General features: G+C 42.5%; 1 protein-coding gene across 1 annotated transcript in view; it reads right to left on the bottom strand.

The window, feature by feature from the left end:
* Nucleotides 1-24,699, bottom strand: part of SNX9 (sorting nexin 9) — a 178,221-nt gene that overhangs the window by 45,485 nt on the left and 108,037 nt on the right. Inside the window, 3 exon segments of the mRNA XM_033935714.1 lie at nt 9,125-9,201; nt 16,361-16,438; nt 20,653-20,756. Coding sequence (XP_033791605.1) covers nt 9,125-9,201; nt 16,361-16,438; nt 20,653-20,756 — 259 coding nt within the window.

Raw genomic sequence — 24,699 nt, 5'->3', positions numbered from 1 at the left:
TCAATAAGTTGCATTATAAATTAAATACATTTTATATTTAAGGACAACACTTAATACTCTTTCAAGAAACAAATCAATCTATATCCCTCCCCCCACCCTATCCCATAACTAATTATAAATTTTTAATTTAATAATCAAATCTTCAAAAAGCTCATTATGATATACATTTCATATCCATAAGAGATAATAAGCACTAATAAATAAACCAATACATTCATTTTACAAGAATTCAGAGAATCATTTAAAAATAAATCCACCCTCCCTCCCTCTGGATGTGCACATAATATATCAATAAAAATCAAATCTACAATAGATCAACAAAAGACATCAATGGACCCCATTTTAGCTTGAAAATTTTTATATTTCCTAACGATTCTGCAATCATTTTTTCATATCTGTATATCAAGCATAAATTTGCCCACAGAAATGTGGTATCTTTCTCCTCTTTTCCCACTATCTTGGATCTCCTCGAAATCCTAACTCCACCAGATCTACACAAAAATTCAAACTATCCTTCCCTCTTTAAAAGGCATATCCCACACAGGAAAACTAGGGACATCCCTCCTCTTCAGGATCACCGAGCTGTGGAACGGCTTTTCTGCCCCACTTCGGAGTACGACCTCCCTCCAACGCTTCCGAAAACATTGAAAACCTGGCTTTTTTTCTAAAATGTAACTTCTCCCCCCCTCTTCGATATGCTACAGTCCCTCTATCTCCTCTTTACTAAATCCTTCCCCTCTTCATTTGAGTTCCTTTACTATATCATTCCTGCAAACCGTGTCGAGCTCTACTTTTGTGGAGATGATGCGGTATACAAACTTAAGGTTTAGTTTAGTTTAGAATGTAAAGTTAAGACGATCCCAATTTTTCCAGTTATGCATGATCAACTGTAGAGCAGTCATAATTAGGAACAGTTGACCTTTATATTTATCTAACAGATCCCTGATATGCAACACAGTTCCACAAATAACTACTTCATAAGATAAAGGGATTTTAGATTCTAAGATATTATTATGTCCCCAAATAGATTTCCAAAACATCAGTATCCTAGGACAATAAAATAGTAAATGATACAATGTACCTATATCTAGATGACAGTGCCAACATCTATTAGACTTAGAGTTTATCCAACCGGGGTCCAAAAGAACGATGCAACACAAAAAAAAACATGTTGGTCTCATAGATGCTGACACTGTACACCTCATCCTCCAAGACCAAAGACATGGCCATCGAGACGCAGAAATATACTGTCCAATCTCGATGCTCCAAATATCTCTTAGAGCATTTTTAGGTTTCTTATTCATAAAATCAGATATCAATTTATACCACCTGGCAGCCTGATGTCCCATCATATCTGCCTGAAAACAAAGGAACTGCAAGATAACAACTTTTTAAAATTCGCCATTCAGGGAACCTTTTCCAAATGGCCTGCCTTAATTGCACCCAATTATAAAACTGAAATTTAGAATCATCAAAAGATTGTTGTAACCTTGAAAATTCAATAAATTTACCATTTGATATTACATCTTCTAATGTTCTTATACCCGCCTGCATCCATTCTATTAAATACCTCTTAAGAAAGAAGTAGGAGCTACTCCAGAAGTAGAAGAAAGGAAATGAATGTCACGGACTTGCTTAAAACTATTGTACCCGATGCCTCAGAGAGAGCTACCCCATTAGTTTTATTTGTGTTTGAGCAAGATGTAAATGCACTACTAAGATTATGGGCTCCTTTTAGGATGGTGTGCTAGTGTTTTTATCGCACACACGGATTAGCGCGCGCTAAAGCACGCGCTAGCTGAAAAATCTAACTGCATGCTCACAAAGAAGGTGGTATTGCTAGCGCGCACGGCAATTTAGCGCACGTTATTCCATGCGTTAAGACCCTAGTGCACCTTCGTAAAAGGAGCCCTATATTTCTGTAATTTTCAAGTTTTATCCTACGGGGAAAAAAGTTTGGATTTATCCTGATGTTACCAGACAAACACAAGAAAGCAATGTTACTTACCGTAACAGTTGTTATCCAGGGACAGCAGGCAGCTATTCTCACTAGTGGGTGATGTCATCCGACAGAGCCCCGACACGGACATCTTGCAAGCATGTCTTGCTTGAAGAAACTCAGAAGTTTCGAGATGCCCGCACCGCGCATGCGCCAGTGCCTTCCCGCCCGATGTACCGGGCGTGTCTCCTCAGTTCAGGTAGCTAGCCTGAGAAGCCAACCCAGGGTAGGTGGGTGGGACGTGAGAATAGCTGCCTGCTGTCCCTGGATAACAACTGTTACGGTAAGTAACATTGCTTTATCCCAGGACAAGCAGGCAGGTATTCTCACTAGTGGGTACCTCCAAGCTAACCCCAATGGATGGTGGGAGAGTTGGCAACTTAAGAGAACAAATTTTGTAACACTGTTTGGCCAAACTGTCCATCCCGTCTGGAGAAAGTATCCAGACAATAATGAGAGGTGAATGTGTGAACCGAGGACCAAGTGGCAGCTTTACATATCTCCTCAATCGGTGTCGATCTGAGGAAGGCTACAGAGGCTGCCATTGCTCTGACCTTATGGGCTGTGACCTTACAGGGAAGGGATAATCCAGCCTGGGCATAGCAGTAAGAGATACAAGCCGCCATCCAGTTAGAGATGGTGCGCTTCGATACAGGTCGTCCCAACTTGTTTGGATCAAAGGAGACGAAAAGTTGAGGAGCAGTTCTGTGTGGTTTGGTGCGATCCAAGTAGAAAGCCAAAGCACGTTTACAGTCCAGAGTGTGAAGAGCTGATTCTCCAGGATGAGAATGAGGCTTTGGAAAGAACACTGGAAGCACAATGGATTGGTTGAGGTGAAATTCAGAGACCACTTTAGGCAGGAATTTCGGGTGAGTGCGGAGAACCACCTTGTCATGATGGAATACTGTGAAAGGTGGGTCCGCCACCAAGGCCTGAAGCTCACTGACCCTGCGAGCAGACGTGAGGGCCACCAGAAAAACCTCCTTCCAGGTGAGATACTTAAGTGGAGCCTTGTTGAGAGGTTCAAACGGAGGCTTCATGAGATGAGACAGGACAACATTGAGATCCCAAACCACAGGAGGAGGTTTGATAGGAGGGTTGACATGAAAAAGACCTTCATAAATCTGGAAACCACAGGATGAGCAGACAAAGGTTTCCGCCTGTAGAGGCTGATGGAAAGTCGCAATAGCACTCAGGTGTGACGACGTATGGAGGTAGATTTGAGACCAGACTGAGATAGGTATAGAAGATAGTCCAATACAGAAGAAAGGGAAGCTCCGTTGAGGTTCCGTGGCATTGGAAATACACCAGGAAGAGAATCTAGTCCATTTTGGGAATAGCATTGTTGAGTAGCAGGCTTCCTGGAAGCCTCCAAGACCTCCCTCACTGCTTGAGAAAACTGGTGAGGAGTTATGTTGAAAGGAACCAAGCTGTCAGGTGGAGGGACTGCAGATTGGGATGGAAGTAGTGAACCTTGATGTGAGTGAGTAGTGAAGGAAACACTGGAAGAAGGACTGGCTCCCTGCTGCTGAGTTGAAGTAGAAGGGAGAACCAAGGTTGTCTGGGCCACCGAGGAGCAATCAGAATCATGGTGGCATGGTCTGATCTCAAATTGACCAGAGTCTATTTGAATGAGAGGAAAAAGGAGGGAAACGCATATAGGAAGCGATTCCCCCAATCCAGTAGAAAAGCGTCTGCCTCGAGGCGATGAGGAGTGTAGATCCTGGAGCAAAACTGAGGCAGTTTGAAGTTGTGGGGGCTGCAAAGAGGTCTATCTGAGGCGTTACCCACTGAGCAAAGATCTGATGAGGGGGTCGGAATGGAGCGTCCCATTCGTGAGGCTAGAGAAGACGACTCAATTTGTCTGCCAAGACGTTGTCCTTCCCCTGAATGTATACAGCTCTGAGGAAGGTGTTGTGCGGGACCGCCCAATCCCAGACTCGAAGAGCTTCCTGCAAAGAGGGGCCGATGCCCGTGCCCCTTGCTTGTTGACATAATACATGGCAGACCTGATTGTCTGTGCGAATAAGGGACCACCATGTCGTGAAGCAGATGTTGAAAAGCTTGGAGAGCATTGAAGATGGCTCTGAGCTCCAGAAGATTGATTTGATGGAGTCCGTTCCGCACTGGTCCGACCCCGAGTGCGAAGACCATCCAGATGAGGCTCCCCATGCATAGTTCGATGAATCGGTCGTGAGAACTTTCTGGTGGGGAGGAGAGTGAAACAGCAAACCTCTGATAGATTCGAAGAGGTCATCCACCAGAGAAGAGACTGCCATAGAGCAGGAGTGACTACAATGTGATGGGACAATGGGTCGGACACCTGAGTCCACTGAGATGCCAAGGTCCATTGAGGAATTCTGAGATGTAGTCTGGCAAAAGGCGTCACATGAACTGTGGATGCCATGTGACCCAAGAGGACCATCATGTGTCTCGCTGAGATGGATTGGCGAGAAAGACACCGACTGACAGAGTAGAAGAAGATCATCCCATGCGTTGAGGAGGAAAAGAACGCTCGAAGTTGGATTGGTATCCAGACAGCCCCGATAAAGGGGAGAGACTGGGTGGGCTGAAGATGTGACTTGGGAAAGTTGATCTCGAAGCCCAAGTTCTGCAGGAAACAAATTGTAGTCAAGGTCGCCGAAATGACCTCTGGAGCCGACGGTGCCTTGATGAGTCAGTCGTCGAGGTATGGAAACACCTGGAGACCCATGTTCCGGAGTGCAGCGGCCACCACCACCAGACACTTCGTGAAGACTCTGGGCGATGAGGAAAGGCCGAATGGAAGCACTCGATACTGCAGATGTAGATGTCCCACCCGAAATCTGAGGAACTTGCGGGAGGCCGGATGAATTGAGATGTGAGTGTAGGCCTCCTTGAGGTCCAGAGAGCATAACCAATCGTTCTGCTCGAGGAGGGGGTAGAGAGAGGCAAGGGTCAGCATACGGAACCGCTCCTTGACCAAAAAGTTGTTGAGGACTCGAAGGTCCAAAATGGGCCGCAGATCGCCCGTCTTCTTCGGGACCAGGAAGTACCGGGAGTAAAACCCTCGGTTTTGCTGATCCAACGGGACCGGCTCGACGGCCCGAAGCCGAAGCAAAGCTTGAGCCTCCTGGAGAAGAAGAGCGGTCTGCGTTAAGTTGGAAGGATACTCTCTTGGAGGGTGGTCCGGGGGGACCCGTTGGAAATGAAGAGAGTATCCCTCTCTTACGATGGTAAGGACCCAAAGGTCCGTGGTGATTGACTCCCATCGATGACAAAAATGATGGAGACGACCCCCTATGGGAAAAACAGGGGAAGACAGAACGTCGGTTATGCTCCCTGGAAGAGAGTCAAAAAGGCTGAGTAGCCTTAGGTGCAGCCGGCATCTGAGGCTTCTGCTGAGTCTTCTGGGGAGGCTGTCTCTTCGCAGGCTGTCTCGCAGGAGGAGTCTGCCTTGGTTGATAACACCGCTGGTAAATTTGAGGCGGTCTAGAGGGACGAGACTGCTAAGGCTTCGGTTTAGGACGCAGAATAGACTGAAAAGACTTTTCATGGTCCGAAAGCTTTTTAGTAACAGTTTCTATAGACTCATCAAACAGATCCGCTCCTGCACAAGGTACATTTGCAAGTCTGTCTTGGAGGTTCGGATCCATATCAATGGTACGAAGCCACGCCAGGCGACGCATGGCGACCGAACAGGCCGCAGCTCGAGCCGAGAGCTCGAAGGCATCGTAGGAGGATTGCATCAGTTGAAGACGTAACTGGGACAGGGTCGCCACCACCTCTTCAAATTGGAAACGAGCCTGAGCATCGATGAAAGGGATGAACTTGCGGAGCACCGGCAAGAAGAAATCCAAGTATGAAGAGAAGAAAAAGTTGTAATTGAGCACACGAGTCGCCATCATCGAGTTTTGATAGATACGTCTACCAAACTTATCCATCGTTCTCCCCTCCCTGCCCGGAGGCACGGAAGCGTAGACTTGGGAGGGATGAGAACGCTTGAGAGAGGACTCGACTAGAAGGGACTGATGAGAAAGTTGAGCTCCCTCAAACCCCTTGTGGTGAACGATGCGGTATCGAGCATCCAGCTTACTGGGAACTGCAGGTATGGAATACGGTGTCTCAAAACAGCGCATGAAAGTCTGGTCCAGCAGTTTATGGAGAGGAAGCCGAAGTGTCTCCGCCGGAGGGTGAGGCAAATGCATGGTGTCCAAATACTCTTTAGAATATTTAGACCCAGTGTCCAAAGTCACATCCAAGTCATCCGCCATCTGTCGGAGAAAGGAGGAGAAAGACAGTTGGTCTGCCAAGGCCGGCCGACGTGACGGACTAGAAGAAGTGGAAGCCTCCGGGTCCAGGGAGAGCTGAGATCGGCATGGAGAATAGGAGGTAGATGGTTCCTCATACTCTGGTCCCTCCGGCTGGGATACATCCGACGAGGAGTATCCCAAACGCTGCATCTTTTTCTGCGGAGACACCTCCGAATGACGTGAGGAGTGCCGAGAAGAGTGCCGAGATCGATGCCCCTCCCGGTGACGGGACGGGGAACGAGATCTTCTATGCATCGATCGATCCTTCGAAGCCTCAAAGGAATGGATAGGACTCGATGCAGTGGATCGCAGAGGTGGCAGAGATGCGGACTCACGCAGCGCCACCCATGTCTGGTATGGAGTGCGGAAGAACTCCTCCTGCGATGCAGTATGCCCAGGACTCCGATTATCAGGGGCCGCCCTAGCACCCTGTTGTCGTGGAGGTGTGATGGGCTCCAAAGGCGGCATATCAGGAAGGGAAGCCCTCTTAGAGGATTCCGCCGCCCTCCGCCGATCCCCCTCGTCGAGCAGAGAGATCGAACGACGAGGAGGAGGGGGAGGGGGCGGACCGCCCCCTGAAACCGGGGCCGGAATGTCACCCTGAATGTTGGCGATAAGCTGGGGTCCCATAGTCTGCATAAGCTCGACAAACTGAGCTTCTAGCAGGGATCGAAGCGAAGCCGATATGGAGGGATCCGCACCGAAAGGGGGTCCTCCTGCACGGTCTTCGCGTTCCTTCGTGGCCAAGTGTTTCTGCTTGCTAGCTTTAGGCACTTTGATGACCACGGGAGGGACAGCGGAAGGCGGTACCTGAACCGAGGAGACGGAGGCAGGCGCCGATGCTGAACTCGATGCTGAAGCCGGTGCAAACGATGCGGGCTTCACGATGCTCGATGCAGGAGTCGCAGATGCAGGTTTCAAATGGACCGGCGAAACCTCAACAGCCGCAGCAGCAGACATGTCCTTGGCAATCTCCATCTTGAACATCGACTCCCAGAGCAAGCAGCGCCGTTTAAACGAGCGCGCAGTGAGCGTGGAACAAGGCCGGCACGATTTCGGAACGTGTTCCAGACCAAGACACTGAAGGCAGCGTCGATGCGGGTCTGTCAACGAAATCGCACGCTGGCACTTGCTGCACTTTTTAAAACCGGTGATTGGTCGGGACATAGGCCGGAAAATCGACGCTGCAAGGTCGAAGGCGCTAGGCCGCAGCCACGAGGCCGGCCCAGCCGAACCGCCGGAAGAAATAATTTAACTTTTTTTTTTTTTTTTTTTAGAAAAGTAAAATAAAAGTGAAATAAAGTCAAAGAAATAAACAAAAACGCGGGTTAAAGAAGGCAAAAAACTGAAATTCAGTCAGCGCAGAATGAAGATAAACTTCTCAGCTCCGCGGAAAGAAAAGAACTGAGGAGACACGCCCGGTACATCGGGCAGGAAGGCACTGGCGCATGCGCGGTGCGGGCATCTCAAAACTTCTGAGTTTCTTCAAGCAAGACATGCTTGCAAGATGTCCGTGTCGGGGCTCTGTCGGATGACATCACCCACTAGTGAGAATACCTGCCTGCTTGTCCTGGGATAATGAAGGAAATTATTTCTGGCAATGAGATCTGAAACAGTGACACTGGGTGCTACTTTTCTTTTGGCTTATCCATGTACATGTTTGGTTAAATATCTTGGTGTTAAATATGTATTTATCTCACCTGAGCAGTTGCAACCTTTTTTTGGATTTGAAGAAGTTGTCAACAGGGAATATTTAGTTATTTGAACAGCAGTTTAGGTAGCAGGAACTAGCTGTTAAGCCAATTCCTTTCTAATATTTCCTATTTGAGTTTCTCTTCACTCCATCTGGGCCTCCTCCCTAAAAGTGTATTGTGGTCTAAGGAAGATGTTTTGTTATGTATCTTTGATGAAAAAATTTTCCTATTATGTCATTTCTTTCTGTTTTTCTGAAGCAAGAGTTCTTATAAATTATTTGAAAATTCAAATTATAAACCCCAAAATATTTTTGTCCAGGCTTTTAATTGATATTACAGCACACAGAAAGGGATCAAAATACACAGAAAACTTAACACCACCCACAAAAGAACTGGGACGGATGATTCTTTATTCACTAAAAAGACCCAACACGGCCAGTGTTTCAGCTCTTGGCCTGCATCAGAGGTCTCTTAAGATGTCTGTCATACAAATTCTTTACAAAAGTAGTCTTGATGTTAATTTAGACTGTTTACCATGATCTGCACTCAACAAACACTGGCCGTGCCAGGTTTTTAGTGTACACTTTTTTGTGGGTGTCTTTTAATTGATATTAGTAATCTATGCCTAGAAGTGAGATGGTGGAACCTGATCTAGAAGAAAAGTTAGTGCAGAATTCTGATTAGTTTTAAAGCAGGGCTAGAATTTTAAGAGTGGCTTTGCAAAGTCTGATGAATGGAGTTTTGTCTAATGATATTATGAATGTGATATTGTGAGTCGCTTAGTTTATTAAGCAGATTAGAAATATTTTAAATAAAATAAAATCTTACTATTTTCTGTTTCCAAACCTTTAAACGAGCTTGAAAGGGCAACAGTTTTTGAATGATTTGGAGGCAATTGCAGCAGCAGAGCAGTATTTCAGTGACCAAAACAGAGTATTTTTTGGAAGGGTTACAGAAACTTCAGAAACAATGTGCCTAGTGTGTTGAACTTAGAAGTGAATATGTGGAATAACTTGTAAGTTTCATGGCTCCACATCATTCCCTTCTTGGTTGAGCTGAGACTTTTTTAGCCCCTCCCCCTCATATTTAAATACAAATTTTCTTGATCAACTGAACAAGTACAAAAATATAGCTCTGACCTGTTCAGCTACTAGGCTGGCTATTTCTTCATAAGTTCTTCCGGCTTCCGTTATGGCATTGTTGAGGTCCGATTCACCTGCAATCAGTACAAAACAGCATATAACTACTGGAGTGGCCCAGTATGCTACCAAATAATGAGTGATTGATATATTGCTTCTGAGTTCAACAAGATAACAGAAATATAGTTACCTTCAGAAAGTGTGGAGGGTTCTACCATCTGTAATGGTAGTACCCAAACAAAATTGCTAAATTGTAGTTAGCAGCACCACCTCCTTTTTCAGAGAGGAAAGGAGAGGCATTTTTTTTTTTCAGAAATGAATGCTATCTAACATATGTGCTTTGGGCTATTTATTTGATTTCTATTGATGAAGGGTCTCTTACTTCTCTGGTAAAATCCATGGTGAAGTTATCTGAAAATGATTTTTTCTTTCTTGTGGAAGATAGGGAGTCTTAAGGGAAGATTCCGACTCCACCTTATAAGAGTAGCTCTCAGATCTATATTCTTACCCATGTATGTTCAGATTTTAATTTGCAATAAGGATCTGGTGATAACTAGTGAGAACCTAGTTATGTCAAAGACTCAGTGGAGGGTTCTACTTGACTGCTGGGCCCAAAATGGTGACAGTGTTAAGTGTCCGAGACCAGCAATGTTCGCTCAAAGTCTATGCATCACCAGCATTTAGTACAGTTTCAGGGCCCTCATAGATTGGATTGAACTTACAGGAGTCAAAGAGCTTCTCTGTGTGTTCCTTGTTGCTACAAAGGCCCTTAGACATTATGTACTGAGAGGCAAAAGAGCTAGAGAGATTAATGTCCAAACTCTAGACATGGCAAACATTAAGTTTTTCAGGTGCGGGAGATGTTTTTGGCGTCCCATTTGAAAGAAGTCTGATCGATCAGGATACACCCTGAGGCAGCAGACTTGTGAAACTCTGGCCATCGTTGGTGTACCGATCAGCTGAAGATAAATGGAAAAGTTTTTCTTTTATCTTTTGTTTTTCATTAGCAAAGCACAGCATAACGCTCTTATTTCATTGAAGGTTTTTTGCCAATGAGGTGACCGCTCAAAAACCGTTAGTAAACCACTTCGGTGGAGGTGGGAGGGTCCTTGTCTGAGGCTTTTTCCTTCATTTTCAGTTATTTAATAGCCTATGCTGTCCTTATATTACACTACAGGACATTATAGCGTCAATCATTATTGAAAGTGTTTATTATTTTAAACATTAAGTGTTTGTCAGACAATATTATTACATTAAGTGCACACTTTTTGATGATACTGGCCTTCAATTTCTGGGACTCCTGAAAAAAAGATTGTTGTGACAAAACACTCCTGGATAATAATAATAAAAAAAAAGGATCCTGATACAAACTGAAATACACCATTATCTATATATAGACTACAGCTGCACAAAAATTATTTTGAGTTTTGATGAAAACACCTAATTAGGTAAGCTAAAATGCCCAGTAGGGGAAAAAAAAGTTAACAGAAGATTAGGTTCTTACCTTGATAATCTTCTTCCCAGCTTTCCTGCGTCTGTACGCGATTGTGAGGTGGAGTCCAATCGCATGCAGAGGCAGGAAAGCGCTTGCGTGAGGTTACAGCAATGAGGTGGGCAACATTCCCGAACGTAAGATTGGAGGCAGTGCAGCTTGTGCGTGTGTCCAGTGCTGGAGGAGGTAGGAGCTGAAGGCAGGTGCAGACGTGACCGCCAAACACTTAAGGCACAAGTTTTCCATAAAGAAACTTTCTTTATAATACAGAGGGCCTCAAAATAGTTGGTCCAAAATAGTTGGACCAAAACCTTGTCTCTGATAGTTTTTGACTTTCTGCATGTTGCACTGCTTTCAGCTGTGTATAGCTGAAATCATCAGAAGCAATTAAGGAAAGATTTATAAACTTTAATTAGTTTTACCTCATGCAAAGTTGTCATTTCTTTAATAAAACATTAACTATTTTTTCTGCAGTCCTCCAAGTACCTACAAATCCAAAATGTGGCCCTGCAAAGGGTTTGAGTTTGGAGACCGTTGCTCTAAATCTAGCGCCAGCAAGGAGACTGCAATGTCTTCATGTTAAGTTGGCTGGCTTAAAAAAGCCTGCACAAATGTCGGATCCTCTCCCTGATCTAGGGCTGCTACAGCTGCTGGCTGGCATTGCCCCAAGAACCTGCATCCCCTATAAAAGGAAGCACTTCTGGAGAGCAGGGGTATTGATTCAGATCCCCAATCATCCTAGTCCTTCTCTGTAGACCCTTTTCCTGTGAAGGAGCCAGGCTCTGCCAGGCCAACACCTCCTGCATACTCACTTGCAGGGTCTCAGCTGGAACAAAAGACTGTTTGTACTTCAAATAAGCATCATACATCAGGGTCACAAAATCTGTCAAAAACTTGACCTGAGACCACAGAAGCTTTACGATCCATCTCTTGAGCTTTCTGTGACTGAGCCTCTGGAGGAACCCAGGTGGGGAAAGCCTATTGCTCACACTCCCCTTGGCACGCAGTGCACGGGTGCTCCTCAGGCAACCATCCAGCACAAAATTGGCATGATATAAGAGGTGAACCATCTAGGGCAGTCCTTGAGGGCCGCAATCCAGTCAGGTTTTCGGGATTTCCCCAATGAATATGCATGAGATCTATGTACATGTATTGCTTTCATTGTATGCTAATAGATCTCATGCATATTCATTGGGGAAATCCTGAAAACCCGACTGGATTGTGGCCCTCGAGGACCGACATTTGATACCCCTGACTTAGGGAGTCCATTCTGTTTTTAGTAAAAAATGAAGTGTTTAGAGGCAGAGGAAGGCTTTTAAAATAAAATTGGGAAAGCCAAGATGGCCACTGTGGCAGCAATTTTGGTGCCAAAAATGGCCCGGGGCACCTCCATAATGATCAAAATATTCTGAAAACAGGATTTTAGGGTAGGGACCCTCAAGGAAGCCCTAGAAATTCTTAAAACCTCCAAATTTACTCCATCCCAATGGCTGTACTCACAGTGCTGCCATTTGCTATCACTCTAGCTGGATAATGGGGAAACCTTTCTGCATCAAAAAAGCAAGCAGGATGTCCAGGGGCTTGTGTCTTCAGGCTGCATTTTACACAGGCTGAAAAGCATGAAAAAACTCAGACTCAATCATTTCTACTACTACTGCTACTATTTATCATTTCTATTGCGCTGAAAGACATATGCAGCACTGTACATTTAAAATGCAATAGACGGTCCCTGCTCAGAAGAGCTTACAATCTAATTTGGACAAACATAACATATAGGGTTGAGGAGTTTCTTACAGAGAGACTGATATGTTGGACATAGGCATCATCCAGTGAGTGAAAGGAGTTGAAAGCAGCCTTGAAAAAATGGGCTTTTAGCTTGGATTTGAATACTGTTAGAGATGGAGCTTCATGTATTGACTCAGGCGGTCTGTTCCAAGCATAAGGTGCAGCAAGATAGATGGGACGGAGTCTAGAGTTGACAGTAGAGGAAAAGGGTACAGATAAGAGACTTACTTGATGAACAGAGTTCATAGGGAGGCACACAGGGGAGATAAGTGAGGAGAGATATTGGGGGGCTGCAGAGTGAATGCACTTTTAAGTCAGCAAGAGGAGGTTGAACTGCATAGTAACATAGAAAATGACAATAGATAACAACTGGATGATCCATTAAATTGTCTATTTTCTTAGATATTTCTGGACAGAGATCTAGAGGTTAGGTTCCAACTACTGAAGTCTCCGTCGAAGCACTCTTTAGCCTATGTAAACCATCCCAGCCATCGAAGCCCTCCCAGCCCATCCTCAACTGAATGACCATATATGGGACACATATTGTCCAATTCTGCTCAGTTCTGGCCTTAGTTCTTCAATAAATACCCATTATTTTCTTTCTTATTAGAGATCCTGTGTGTTCATCCCACTTTTTTTTTCTTTTTTTATTTAAACTCTTGTCACCATTTTTCTCTCCATTACCTCTCTTGGGAGGGCATTCCAGGCATCAACTACCCTCTCCATAAAGAATAATTTCCTAACATTAAGGATACCACCCCTCAACCTCAAATTATGCCCTCTGATTTTACTATTTCCCTTTCTCTGGAAAAGATTTTGTTCAATGTTAATATCTTTCAAGTATCTGAACGTCTGACTCATGTCTCCCCTGTCCCCTAGAGTATACATTTTCAAGGCTCCCAATCTCTCTTTATATGTTTTTTAGTGCAAACCTCCCACCATTTTGTCACCTTTCTATGAACTGCTTCAAGTCTTTTTGCCAGATACTTAGCCAGATATGGTCTCCAAAACTTAACATGATACTCCAAGTGGGGCCTCACCAGTGACCTGTACAGGGGCATCAACGCCTTCTTTCTTCAACTGGTTATGCCTCTCTCTATAAAGTCTAGCATCCTTCTGGCAACAGCCACTGCCTAATCATACTATTTGTTTCCCTTTACATCTTCGGACACTATCACCCCAAGGTCCTTCTCTCCATCTATACATATCAGCTTCTCACCTTCCAGCACATATGGCTCCCTTGGATTTCTAATCCCCCAAATGCATCACACTGTACTTCTTTACATTGAATTTTAGTTGCCAGACATTAGACCATTCCTCTAACTTTTGCAAATCATTTTTCAAGTTTCCCACTGCCTCCTTGGTGTCTAATTCTGTTACAACTCTTGGTATCATCCACAAAAAGGCAAACCTTTCCTTCTAACCCTTCGGCAATGTCACACACAAACATAACGAACAGGGTCGGCCCAAGCACCAATCCTCAAGGCATTCCACTATTCACCTTTCCTTCCTCCGAGTGAATTCCATTAACCACCACCCTCTAGCATTTGTCCATCAATCAGTTTTTAATCTAGTTCACCACTTTGGGTCGTAACTTCAGCCCATCAAGTTTGTTTTAGGAGTCTCCTATGATCCTTGATCTAATTCTCTTATCACCCAATCAAGGATCTTGTAACCCATTAGATTCTAGGAATTTCACTAAGCTTTCCTTCAGCAATGCTTCCATTATTATTCCAATAACCGAAGTGAGGCATACCAGTCTATAGTTTCCCACGTCATCTGTGTGACCACTTTTGTGAATAGGAAGAAGAAGAACCACATCCACTCTTCTCCTGTCTCCAAAGATTTGTTGGGAAAAAAAAATAAAAAATCTTTAATTGGACATGCCAGAACTTCTCTAAGCTCCCTAAATATCCTGGGATGGACCCCATCCAGTCCCACTGCTTTGTCCACCTTCAATTTTTCAAGTTGTTCATAAACACTTTTCTCCATGTTTTCAGTGACCGCTTTTGTGTGCAGAGAAGGAGGATACAGCTAATGTCCCAATGTTCAGGACCCAGACACTAGACATACCAATTATGTGTGTCAGAAATGGGGAGAATATTTCTTAGTCACTGAGAGGAAAATGGCCAACACCAAGTCAAAGGGCTCAATGGCCTGGGGAGATTGATGAAAACAGTTGACGCTCCCAGGGGAAAAAAGGGCTCGGAGTGGTCCAAAGGCCAAAACACAAAAAATTGACAAAAATGAAATAAAGTTGGGTAAAATACTGGAACACAATAAAAACATATGAGCTAAGTGGTTTTTTCTATTGTGCAGTTTATTATTAAGAATTGACTATTGTAGTTTTTTTGACCGATGATGGAGTCTTTACATGAGGTAACAGTGCTACTTAGTCTTGTAAATAGGGTCTTTTGCCCTTCATATTCAATATTAAGTATTTAATAAGGCAATTGTGGTCACATTATCTCCACATTTTGGTGTGTATAGTGATATAGTCTACCTCCATTAACACCCAGATGCTGTCTATGAGATGTATTCTTGTGTATTGTGTTAGTGCTGTAAGTAGAATATTATGTCATAAATGTATACAGTTATTTGAATATTTTTTTCTGATGCAGTTGTCTATTGCCTATGATCATCTTATTGCTGTACACTGCCTTGGATGAATTTCTTCAAATGGCTGTAAATAAATTCAAATACATAAACGCAAATTCATCGACATGACAGGATCTATCCTGCTGAATCATTTTCAGTTTCTTGCTGCTTTGCAAGGGATATAAACTTATCAATTATTACATTATGGCTCACCCCATAAACCTTCCTTGAAGGAAAAAAAAAAAAAAAATTTAAAGAAATAACATCTTAAAACTAAGAGAGATATTTTTGTGTGTTTAATTTTGTTATGTTTTATTAATGTTTCAATCATTTTTATGTGAAAATGCAAAAAAACAGAATTAACAACCCCATGGTAAAAGCCAGGAAAGAGGGAGAAAGTGGGGAGGTAACTATACATCAACCTATGACCATGATGAGTTTTAAATCAATATTGCGTTCAATTCTGGTCTCTTTATCTCAAGAAAGATATAGTGGCGCTAGAAAAGGTTCAAAGAAGAGATCAAGATAGTAAAGGGGATGGAACTTCTCTCGTATGAGGAAAGACTAAAACAGTTAGGGCTTTAGCTTGGAAAAGAGACGGCTGAGGGGAGATATGATTGAAGTCTACAAAATCCTGAGTGGAGTAGAACGGGTACAAGTGGATCGACTTTTCGCTCCGTCAAAAATTACAAAGACTAGGGGACACTCGAAGTTACACAGAAATACTTTTAAAACCAAGAGGAAAATTTTTTTCACTCAGAGAATAGTTAAACTCTGGAAAGCGTTGCCAGAGGATGTGGTAAGAGGACAAGTTCCTAGAGGAAAAGTCCATAGTCTGTTATTGAGAAAGACATGGGGGAAGCCACTGCTTGCCTTGTATTGGTAGCATGAATATTGCTACACTTTGGGTTTTGGCCAGGTACTAGTGACCTGGATTGGCCAACGTGAGAACAGGCTACTGGGCTTGATGGACCATTGGTCTGACCTAGTAAGGCTATTCTTATGCTCTTAAGCTCTTAACACATATGTAAATAAAAATTTAAGTCCATATGACATATCCAGGTGTGGACTGTAAATTTTTATTTACATATGTGTTATATCAAATAAATGATTTAAAACTCAACACGGTCATAGGTTGATGTGTACAGTTGCCTCCCACTTTCTCCTTCAATCATTTTTATGCCATTATTTTTATGCAGAATTGCTACTTGTGTTTCTATCTCACCTCAAGCACTTCTGCCAATTATGCTTTTGATAGATCTTTTAGAGATTTTCAAGTTCACAATGTACCAACCCTGAATGCATCACATTTACAACAGTAAGCAAAAAATGTGTATACCATAGAAAGAGAGAAACATTACCTTGATAACCACTAGTGCTAAAGACACTGGACAAGGTCTGTAGGGCTTTTCCTATCTTCTGATATTCCTTTGGTAAGGCTTGAGAGAAGAAAAATAAAGGAAAGAAATAGAATTTGTAAACCAGAGAAATCAATGTAAATTAAGTTAGACTTTTTTTGAAAAGAGGCATAAGAATGCATAAGGCCAAAGCAAACCTATTTTATTCCAATTTGCAATTTAAATATGGGATTCTAAAATCCTATTTTATATGGGTACCAGACCTAATGAAGGGAAGATTAGCTTCTTACCTCGATACATCTTTTTTCCAGTATAAAGGAACACGAGTCTTGACCAGTGGGTTATTCTCCTCTACCCATGAGTTCTTGTAGAAAGAAGTATCTACAGTTTTTCAGCTCTGCCTCTGTGTGTCAGTGGGCAGTCCCCATCTCCTTAGTTTGTCCCAAAGCAGTTGATCACCCATAAAGAGAAGAAACAACAAGGAGGGCACAGGGAACTCACTCACCAAGTGAAGTCTTTTCTGACAATTAAACCCCATGAAACTTAATACAAGCAAGATGAACCCAAACAAGCCACCTACTTGAGTGCAACCAGCACTCAACATTTATACTGCTATTATAGGCTCTCCCATGGACTTTGCCATAGCAAATTATCAGATTACTTATTGTACTTGCTGGACAGTTGAAAAACAATCTACATACTCTCTTGGCTGCTTCAAGGCAAATGTCCAAGGCAGAAAGAAGCTATATTGACAGGGTGGGCATCAAGATTCATGTTCCTTTATACTGGAAATATCTAATTGTTCCTTCCAGTGCAAAAAGAATACAAGTCTTGACCAGTGGGACGTACCAAAGTTGTCCAGAGTCTAGGGCGGCAGATGTGCCTGCTATTAGCACCAAGGACCCAAAAGCCGCATCCATTTGTGCCTTCATGTCCACTCTGTAAAACTTTGTGAAAGTATGGAGAGTGGACATGAAGCTGCCCTATAAATCTCGAGTGGAACTGCCCAGGATTCTGCCCTGAAGATGCCACACTTCCACTGAATGTGCCTTCATTGAGATTGGCATTCTTTGGACAAGAAAGGATAGCTATTTCAGGACATATATTTGCTAGTAGAAAGGAATCACTCATTTCTTCTTTACATTTTATTTACGACAGCCACCTTCCTATCGTTTGAGATTAGACTCTTCTTCCATATGTGGACTATGTTTAAATATTTGATCCCAGTGTCTGGTTTATTGCCTTTGTTTTTGTAAATGTATTCTAAGTTTCTGAATCAAAGTTTGCCCTTTATATAATTAAGTGCATATAAAAATAAAAGAAACTGATGTGTGTTTCAGTGACTCATTACCAACTTCATGGAATAAAAGCCTGCGGTAACCATGAGCAACACTGGCTAGAAGGAAATGGCATGCATACACAAAGCAACAGCTCAAAGCTGGAATAGTGTTTCCACACACAGCTCTGTCATTGACATAACCATGCTATGAAGATTTACTATCCTGCTTGTTCACAAAAAAAACAAACAAACTAGGCAATACTTATTAACAGAGCCATTGACAGCCATTGGCAGCCAGCAACCAATTGTGACAGAGTCTAAGCACTCTTGGGAGAGATACAGCACAGAGCAGTATAAGAAAAAGAAATGGATGAGGGTTCCTGAAGAGTTACTCGAACATGTGGAACATTAGAAAACCATAAAAGATATGGTGTAAAGCCACACAACCTAAAAGGACATGTGCTCAGTTCTTTGTTAAGGCATTTCACTTCTAGGCTGGATAAGGATGCTGAGGAGGTACAGCTTACAGCTTCTGAGGAACAGGTTATCAGTCCCTGAGCAATGGCAATATCTAATGGTTGGAATTTGGGGCCCCTGATTGCAGGGGTCTGGGAAGGAGCCTGATGCATGGCATCCAATTGAGGATTGTTACTCCATTGACTACCGTAAGCTAGGAGGAAATAAAACAAAGACAGCACAGAAAAAAATCATTACAATTAAAGAACTGAATTTTTTTTTTTCATAAAATCATTTGTTTTATGGTACATTTTCATTAAGAATAAAAGATGGAAATTAACTGCTCTGTTTAGTAGATTTCTTTGATACTGTTGCTGGTTATAAGCAGCAATACACTAAGGTGCTGAAGGAACTTAGGGAAGTTCTGGTAGCTCTACTGACTGACCTTTTCAATGAGTCTCTAGAGTCGGGAGTGCTACTGGAGGAGGGTGGATGTGGTCCCTCTCCACAAAAGTGGAAGTAAGGAAGAAGTAGGGAATTACAGGCTGGTAAGTCTGACTTCAGTGGTAAGCAAATTAATGGAAACGCTTTCAAAACAGAGAATAGTCAAGTTTCTGGAATCCTGTGGATTACAGGACCAGAGGCAACATGGATTCACTAGAGGTAGGTCTTGTCAGACAAATCTGATCAATTTCTTTGACTGGGTGACCTGAGAATTGGATAGAGGGAGTGCACTAGATGTGGTGTATTTAGATTTTAGCAAAGCCTTTGACAGTGTGTAACACACAGATTTCTAATAAATAAACTGAGTGCCCTTGGGATGGGTCCCACAGTGACGGGCTGGGACAGGAACTGGTTGAGTGGAAGGCAACAGAGGGTAGTGATCAATGGAGATCACTCTGAGAAAAGGGATGTTATCAGTGGTGTGCCTTGAGGTTCTGTTCTTGGGCCTGTTCTTTAACATTTTTATAAACGAAATTGCTGAAGGGTCGTGGATACCAAAATCTGCAATAGAGTAGATATGCCAGATGGTGTGTATAACATGAAGAAAGACCTGGCGAAGCTTGAAGAATGGTCTGAAATTTGGCAGCTATAATTTAATGCTAAGAAATGCAAGGTCATGCATTTGGGTTGCAAAAACCAGAGGGAATGATACAGTTTAAGGGGTGAAGAACTTATGTGCACGATAGAAGAGCAAGACTTGGGTGTGATTGCATATGATGATTTTAAGGTGGCCGAACAAGTTGAAAAGGTGATGGCGAAAGCTAGGATGCTAGGTTGCATAGGGAGAGGTATGGCCAGTAGTAAAAAGGAGGTATTGATACCCCTGTATAACACTCTTGTGAGACCTCATTTAGAATATTGTGTAAAATTCTGGAGGCCGCACCTTCAAAAAGATATAAAAAGGATGGAGTCGATCCAGAGGAAGGCTTATAAAATGGTGTGTGGTCTTCATGATAAGGTGTATGGGGACAGACTTAAAGATCTCAATCTGTATACTTTGGAGGAAAGGCAGGAGAGGGGAGATATGATAGAGACGTTTAAATACCTACAAAATATAAATGTGAATGAGGAAACTCTGCAATGAGAGGGCATAGGATGATGTTAAGAGGTGATAGGCTCCGGAGTAATCTGAGGAGATACTTTCTTATGGAAAGGGTGGTAGATGTGTGGAAAAGTCTCCCGGAAGAGGTGCTGGAAACAGAGAGTATGTCTGATTCCAAGAGGGCCTGGGATAGGCATATGGGATCTCTGAGAGAGAGAGAGAGATAATGGTTACTGTGGATGGGCAGATTAGATGGACTATTTGGCCTTTATCTGCCATCATGTTTCTATGTTAGGGTACTTAAGAACATAAGATCTTTTTCTTAGGTGCTACCCCCCCCAAGGTGGACCCTAGCATTTAATAACTTATGATTTGGATTATTCTTTCCAATGTGCATCACTTTGCTTTTGTCCACATTAAATTTCATCTGCCATTTGGATGCCCATCTTTCAATTTCCTAAGGTCTGCCTGCAATTTCTCACAATCTGCATTATTTTAACAACTATGAACAGTTTAGTGACATATGCAAATTTAAATCACCTCACTCGTCATTCCAATTGCCAGATCTTTTATAAATAAGTTCAGTACAGATCCCTGCAGTACTCCACTATTTACCCTCCTCCATTGAAAAAAAAAAATGGCCATTTAACCTACCCTCTGTTTTCTATCTGATAACCAATTCCTAATCCAAAACTTAAGATTGCCTCCTATCCCATGACTCCTTAATTTTCTCATCAACTTTGTCAGATGCTTTCTGGAAATCTATATACACTACTTTCCTTCCACTAATACAGAATGGGAGGGGGGGGAAGTAAATAAAACAGTTCCAAGTCATGAAATCCTTGTTTATAAAACACTTCCTTCCTTCTTCAGAGTCCTCCTTAATACATAAGCCATATGTCTACTTTTCATATTAAGTGGCAAAACACAATACCTCCCATGATTGCAGGCAATACTACTGGAAGAAATTCTCTCCGATATAGAAAAATTTAAAATGTCATAAAGATAACTTACGTCCTGTACACCGTTTCCAATGCTCCTGTCCTACTGTCAGCAGCTCTTTAACACCATCGTCCATGGCTTTTGTAAACTTGCTTACGGCCTCGCACTTCTGCTCTCTGTGGAACAGCAAGTATGAAAGGACAATCAGCAACAGCACTTTTTTTTATTTTATATATGATATATTTTCTGCAGTCCCAATTTCTTTAATTTGTTCTTCAGTTTGTTCTACTGTTTGTTTGTTTTTTTAACACTGTGCGAGATACCAGACATTAAACATTCTAATTACAAATGAATGATACAAGAAACAGTATTTCTTAAAATTTCAGCTCTTCGCGCAAAGTATTTTATTTCTAGCACACAGAATTTGGCACAGAAACCAGCTCTATTAGCACTGGCTCATGCATACTAAACGAGGAAGGCAGCAACAGTGTTGGCCTATGTGAGCCTGAAGGAGGTGAACTACAATGAGGCAGAACAAGTCACAAGGTTCTGAGAGTGGTAACTCAAAGACAAGAACCCCTGTGAATACAGCACAAACACAAATAACATACAATAATAAACAATTAATTGGTTTAATTGGGTACCCTCAGTGTGAAGGATCAGCTTTACACATCAAGGTGGAGGCAACCATACCCCCATCTGCACACCATCATCGGGTACCTCCAACATGTGCCTTAAATCAAAATGTGAATGAATCCTTGATTTAGTTTCTTTTGTAAGTTCCAGTGGCAGGTTTGTTTGGAATAGTGTAGTGAAGGAGGTGAACAGCATTTTTCTGTGGATGGGAATAAGGAGGATATGGCAATGACATCTGTGTAGGCTGGAAAAGGAAGTTTGACCAAGGTGGCCTAGGCTGGGCCAGGATGGAGAAAAAAGCAAAGGAGGAAGAAAGTTCTAAAGGTCAAGTTTAAGGGAAAGAATGAAATCTCTAGGGGGTGTAGCTCAGGCTTCGGAAGGAACAGATTATGTTGGTGGGCTCAACCTGAGAGACTGCTGAGAGCTGGTATTTCAGTTCTGGGAGGGGGGCAGGGATCGGGTCTTACTATGTACTTGTACAATATCCCTGGGGAAATTCAACACAATAATAAAAACAATTCTACATCTGAATAATTTAAATTGCAGTATAGGAAAAAGCTATACTGGTGTTTATTTTGACAAGAAGTCTCCAGTTGTTTAAAACACTGCGTAAAGAATTATCAAAAGTAAACATACTTTGTTAACTAAAAGGGCCATTTTTAAAGCATTTTCCATGTATAAAGCATATTTTAAATGCAGAAAATAGCTGATATTAGACTAATTGAGTATACACACTGCAAAATCTGCACTTTGAACTGCGCCGCATAACATATTTCCAGGGATGATCTGACATGTATGTTTTATAAAAAAGAAGCAGAGTGCATGCACAAATTTATACCTCCTGCAAAGCATGTTTAAAATTTGTGCAAGAGGATGTGGATGCTACTGTATTGTAGCTACCCTCACTGTCCCAAACGAGCTCACATTCTAACTAAAATGCTCTAGAGAAAAACATTAATTAGATAAAGATAAATAGAAAAGAGGAAAAAAGGAAGACCTCCGCCAGAGAAACTTAAAACATTGTTAACAAGGAACCCCGAAGAATGAAGTAATATGGGTAGAGTAGTAAATGTAACAAAATAAATATAAATACAATATCAAGCAGAAATGAAAAGAAATAAAATAAAGAAAGTAAAACAGAGAGCAGACATTAAACAAACCAAATAAAATAAAAATAAGCTAAAAATTCCAGTCTGTTTATTGATCCAAGTTTCATTCCGATCCAACAGAACATCCTCCTGAGTACTGGCGTAAGTACCTAAAGCCATGAAAATTACTTCAACTTGACTCAACCTGACCCTCTACGGGCCTTTGGTCTGCTGTCTGGTAAAGACTTAGGTTTATGATCCTGCATGCTGGCTATAAGATCATCAAGCCCCTTATCAAAGAGCAATTGATATTTAAAAGGCAATTTGTTCAGAGTAGCCATAGAGGATGAATCTCCCGCCCACTGTCTGATCCAAAGCATTATACAAGTGGAAATAGCATATGCAGAAATCTTGTTCCCAACATAAGAAACGGGGGATCTGCATTGACATCTGCTCCCAGAGCACGACGTAATCTCGAGCGGCAAGCACATGAGACTGCTTACCACACGTGTAAGGAATCGCAAACCTACATCGGGTAGAAAGGCACTCGCAAAGTTTTTCTTTTTTTTTTTTTTTTTTAATTCTTTATTCACTTTCAAACTTACAATAAGTGTGACATTTGTTCAAACAAATTAACAATAAATACATCACTTAATAATCATCACTGATACAAAACATAAACTCTAATCACCCCCCTTCCCAACCTTTTCTACCATATAATCAAATATCTTATAGAATATGTAATAGTAAAATAACCCCCCCTCCCCTCCTCATTATTGAACTTGTAAATTTAAGGGAAACAATTTCATGTAAACAGTACAATATTTTGTTAATGGCTCCCACACATCTTAAAATTTCCTGAAACATCCCCACTGTATTGCAATAAATATCTCCATTTTATAAACATGACAAAGAATTCCACTAGAAATTATAATTTAATCTACTCCAATCTTTCCAATTATACATAATTTGTTGAATGGCAACACCAGTCACGTGTAAGGAATCGCAAACCTACATTGGATAGGAAGGCACTCGCAAAGTTTCTTAAAACTTAAGTGACAGTTCACATTTAATACTGTCCATACCGGGCTCTGTGGACGACGTCACCCACACGTGAGAATATGCTGCCTGCTTGTCCTAGAATATGCTGGCTGGGAAGGGGGGGGGGACAGGGATAAGAAAGATGCTAGCTGGAAAGGAAAATGGGGTGAGAGATGCTGGCTGGGGAACAGGGGTGAGAGATGCTGGATCAGGAAGGAAAGGGAGTTCTGGGTAGGGACAAATGGGGAGAGATATGCTGGCTTGGGAAGGTAAGGTGAGAGAAGATGAGATATGGTGGCTGGGTAGAGAGATGCTGGCTCAGGGGCATAGTGGGAGATAGCATGAGATGCTGACTAGGGTGTTGGGGGGGGTGGGGATGAACAATTCTGACTTAGGATAAGGGAGAGGGAGAGGGGTCAGTTAGAGGTGCAGATTTGAGGGAGTAGATAAGAGAGGGATGGAAGATCTGCATATCGAGAGGCACAAACAAAGAAGAGATCCTAGATGGAAACTGAGCATAAAGACAGGGACACTGAAGCAACGCTGGGCATGTATAGGATTAGATATGGAGAGGAATGCTTGATAGAGAGAGCATTGAGGCAGAGGCAAATAAGGACTGCTAGACACAGGGACATTGCTTGAAAAGGGGTGATTCTGACAGAGGGATGATGAATGCAGGGAAATGGAGAGGGACAGAGAGAAGAAAGCTCAGGATAGAGATGGGGGGGATCATATACTGGGCAGGACAGATAGGGATAAAATGTAAAATGGACAGGGAAGACCATTACAAAATAAAGTACAAAGAAAAGCAGAAAAGGGGCTCTGGGACCTAAGTGAATGGAAAAATAAACTGCTCAGACAACAAAAAATAGAATTCATTGAAATATGTCAGCTTTCAGAAATGTTTTTCAACAACATAAAGGCAAAGTGAAGCACTATGAAAACAAACTAACCAAACTTCACTAAGGGGGGCTTTTACAAACATGTGCTGCTAGAAGAAAAAGTCAATAAGAACATAAGAATTGCCGCTGCTGGGTCAGACCAGTGGTCCATCGTGCCCAGCAGTCCGTTCACATGGCGGCCCTTAGGTTAAAGACCAGCGACCTGAGACTAGCCTTACCTGCGGACGTTCTGGTTCAGCAGGAACTTGTCTAACTTTGTGAGGAATGAAAATTACTATGATCCCCTTCCAATATTCGGTGAAACTTAGGGCGGTGCTTAACCACACTGTTGATGAAATCATCTAGACCAGGTGTGTCCAACCTGCGGCCCTGTGAAGCATTTTGTGCGGCCCTGGTCAAGGGTGATGCAGTGTTTTCCTCTGCTTCCGCCGGGTGATTACCGTCTTGCCGGC

Source organism: Geotrypetes seraphini, chromosome 3, assembly GCF_902459505.1.
Source record: "Geotrypetes seraphini chromosome 3, aGeoSer1.1, whole genome shotgun sequence".
Lineage (NCBI taxonomy): Eukaryota > Metazoa > Chordata > Amphibia > Gymnophiona > Dermophiidae > Geotrypetes > Geotrypetes seraphini.
This window is presented reverse-complemented; position numbering and strand designations above follow the sequence as displayed.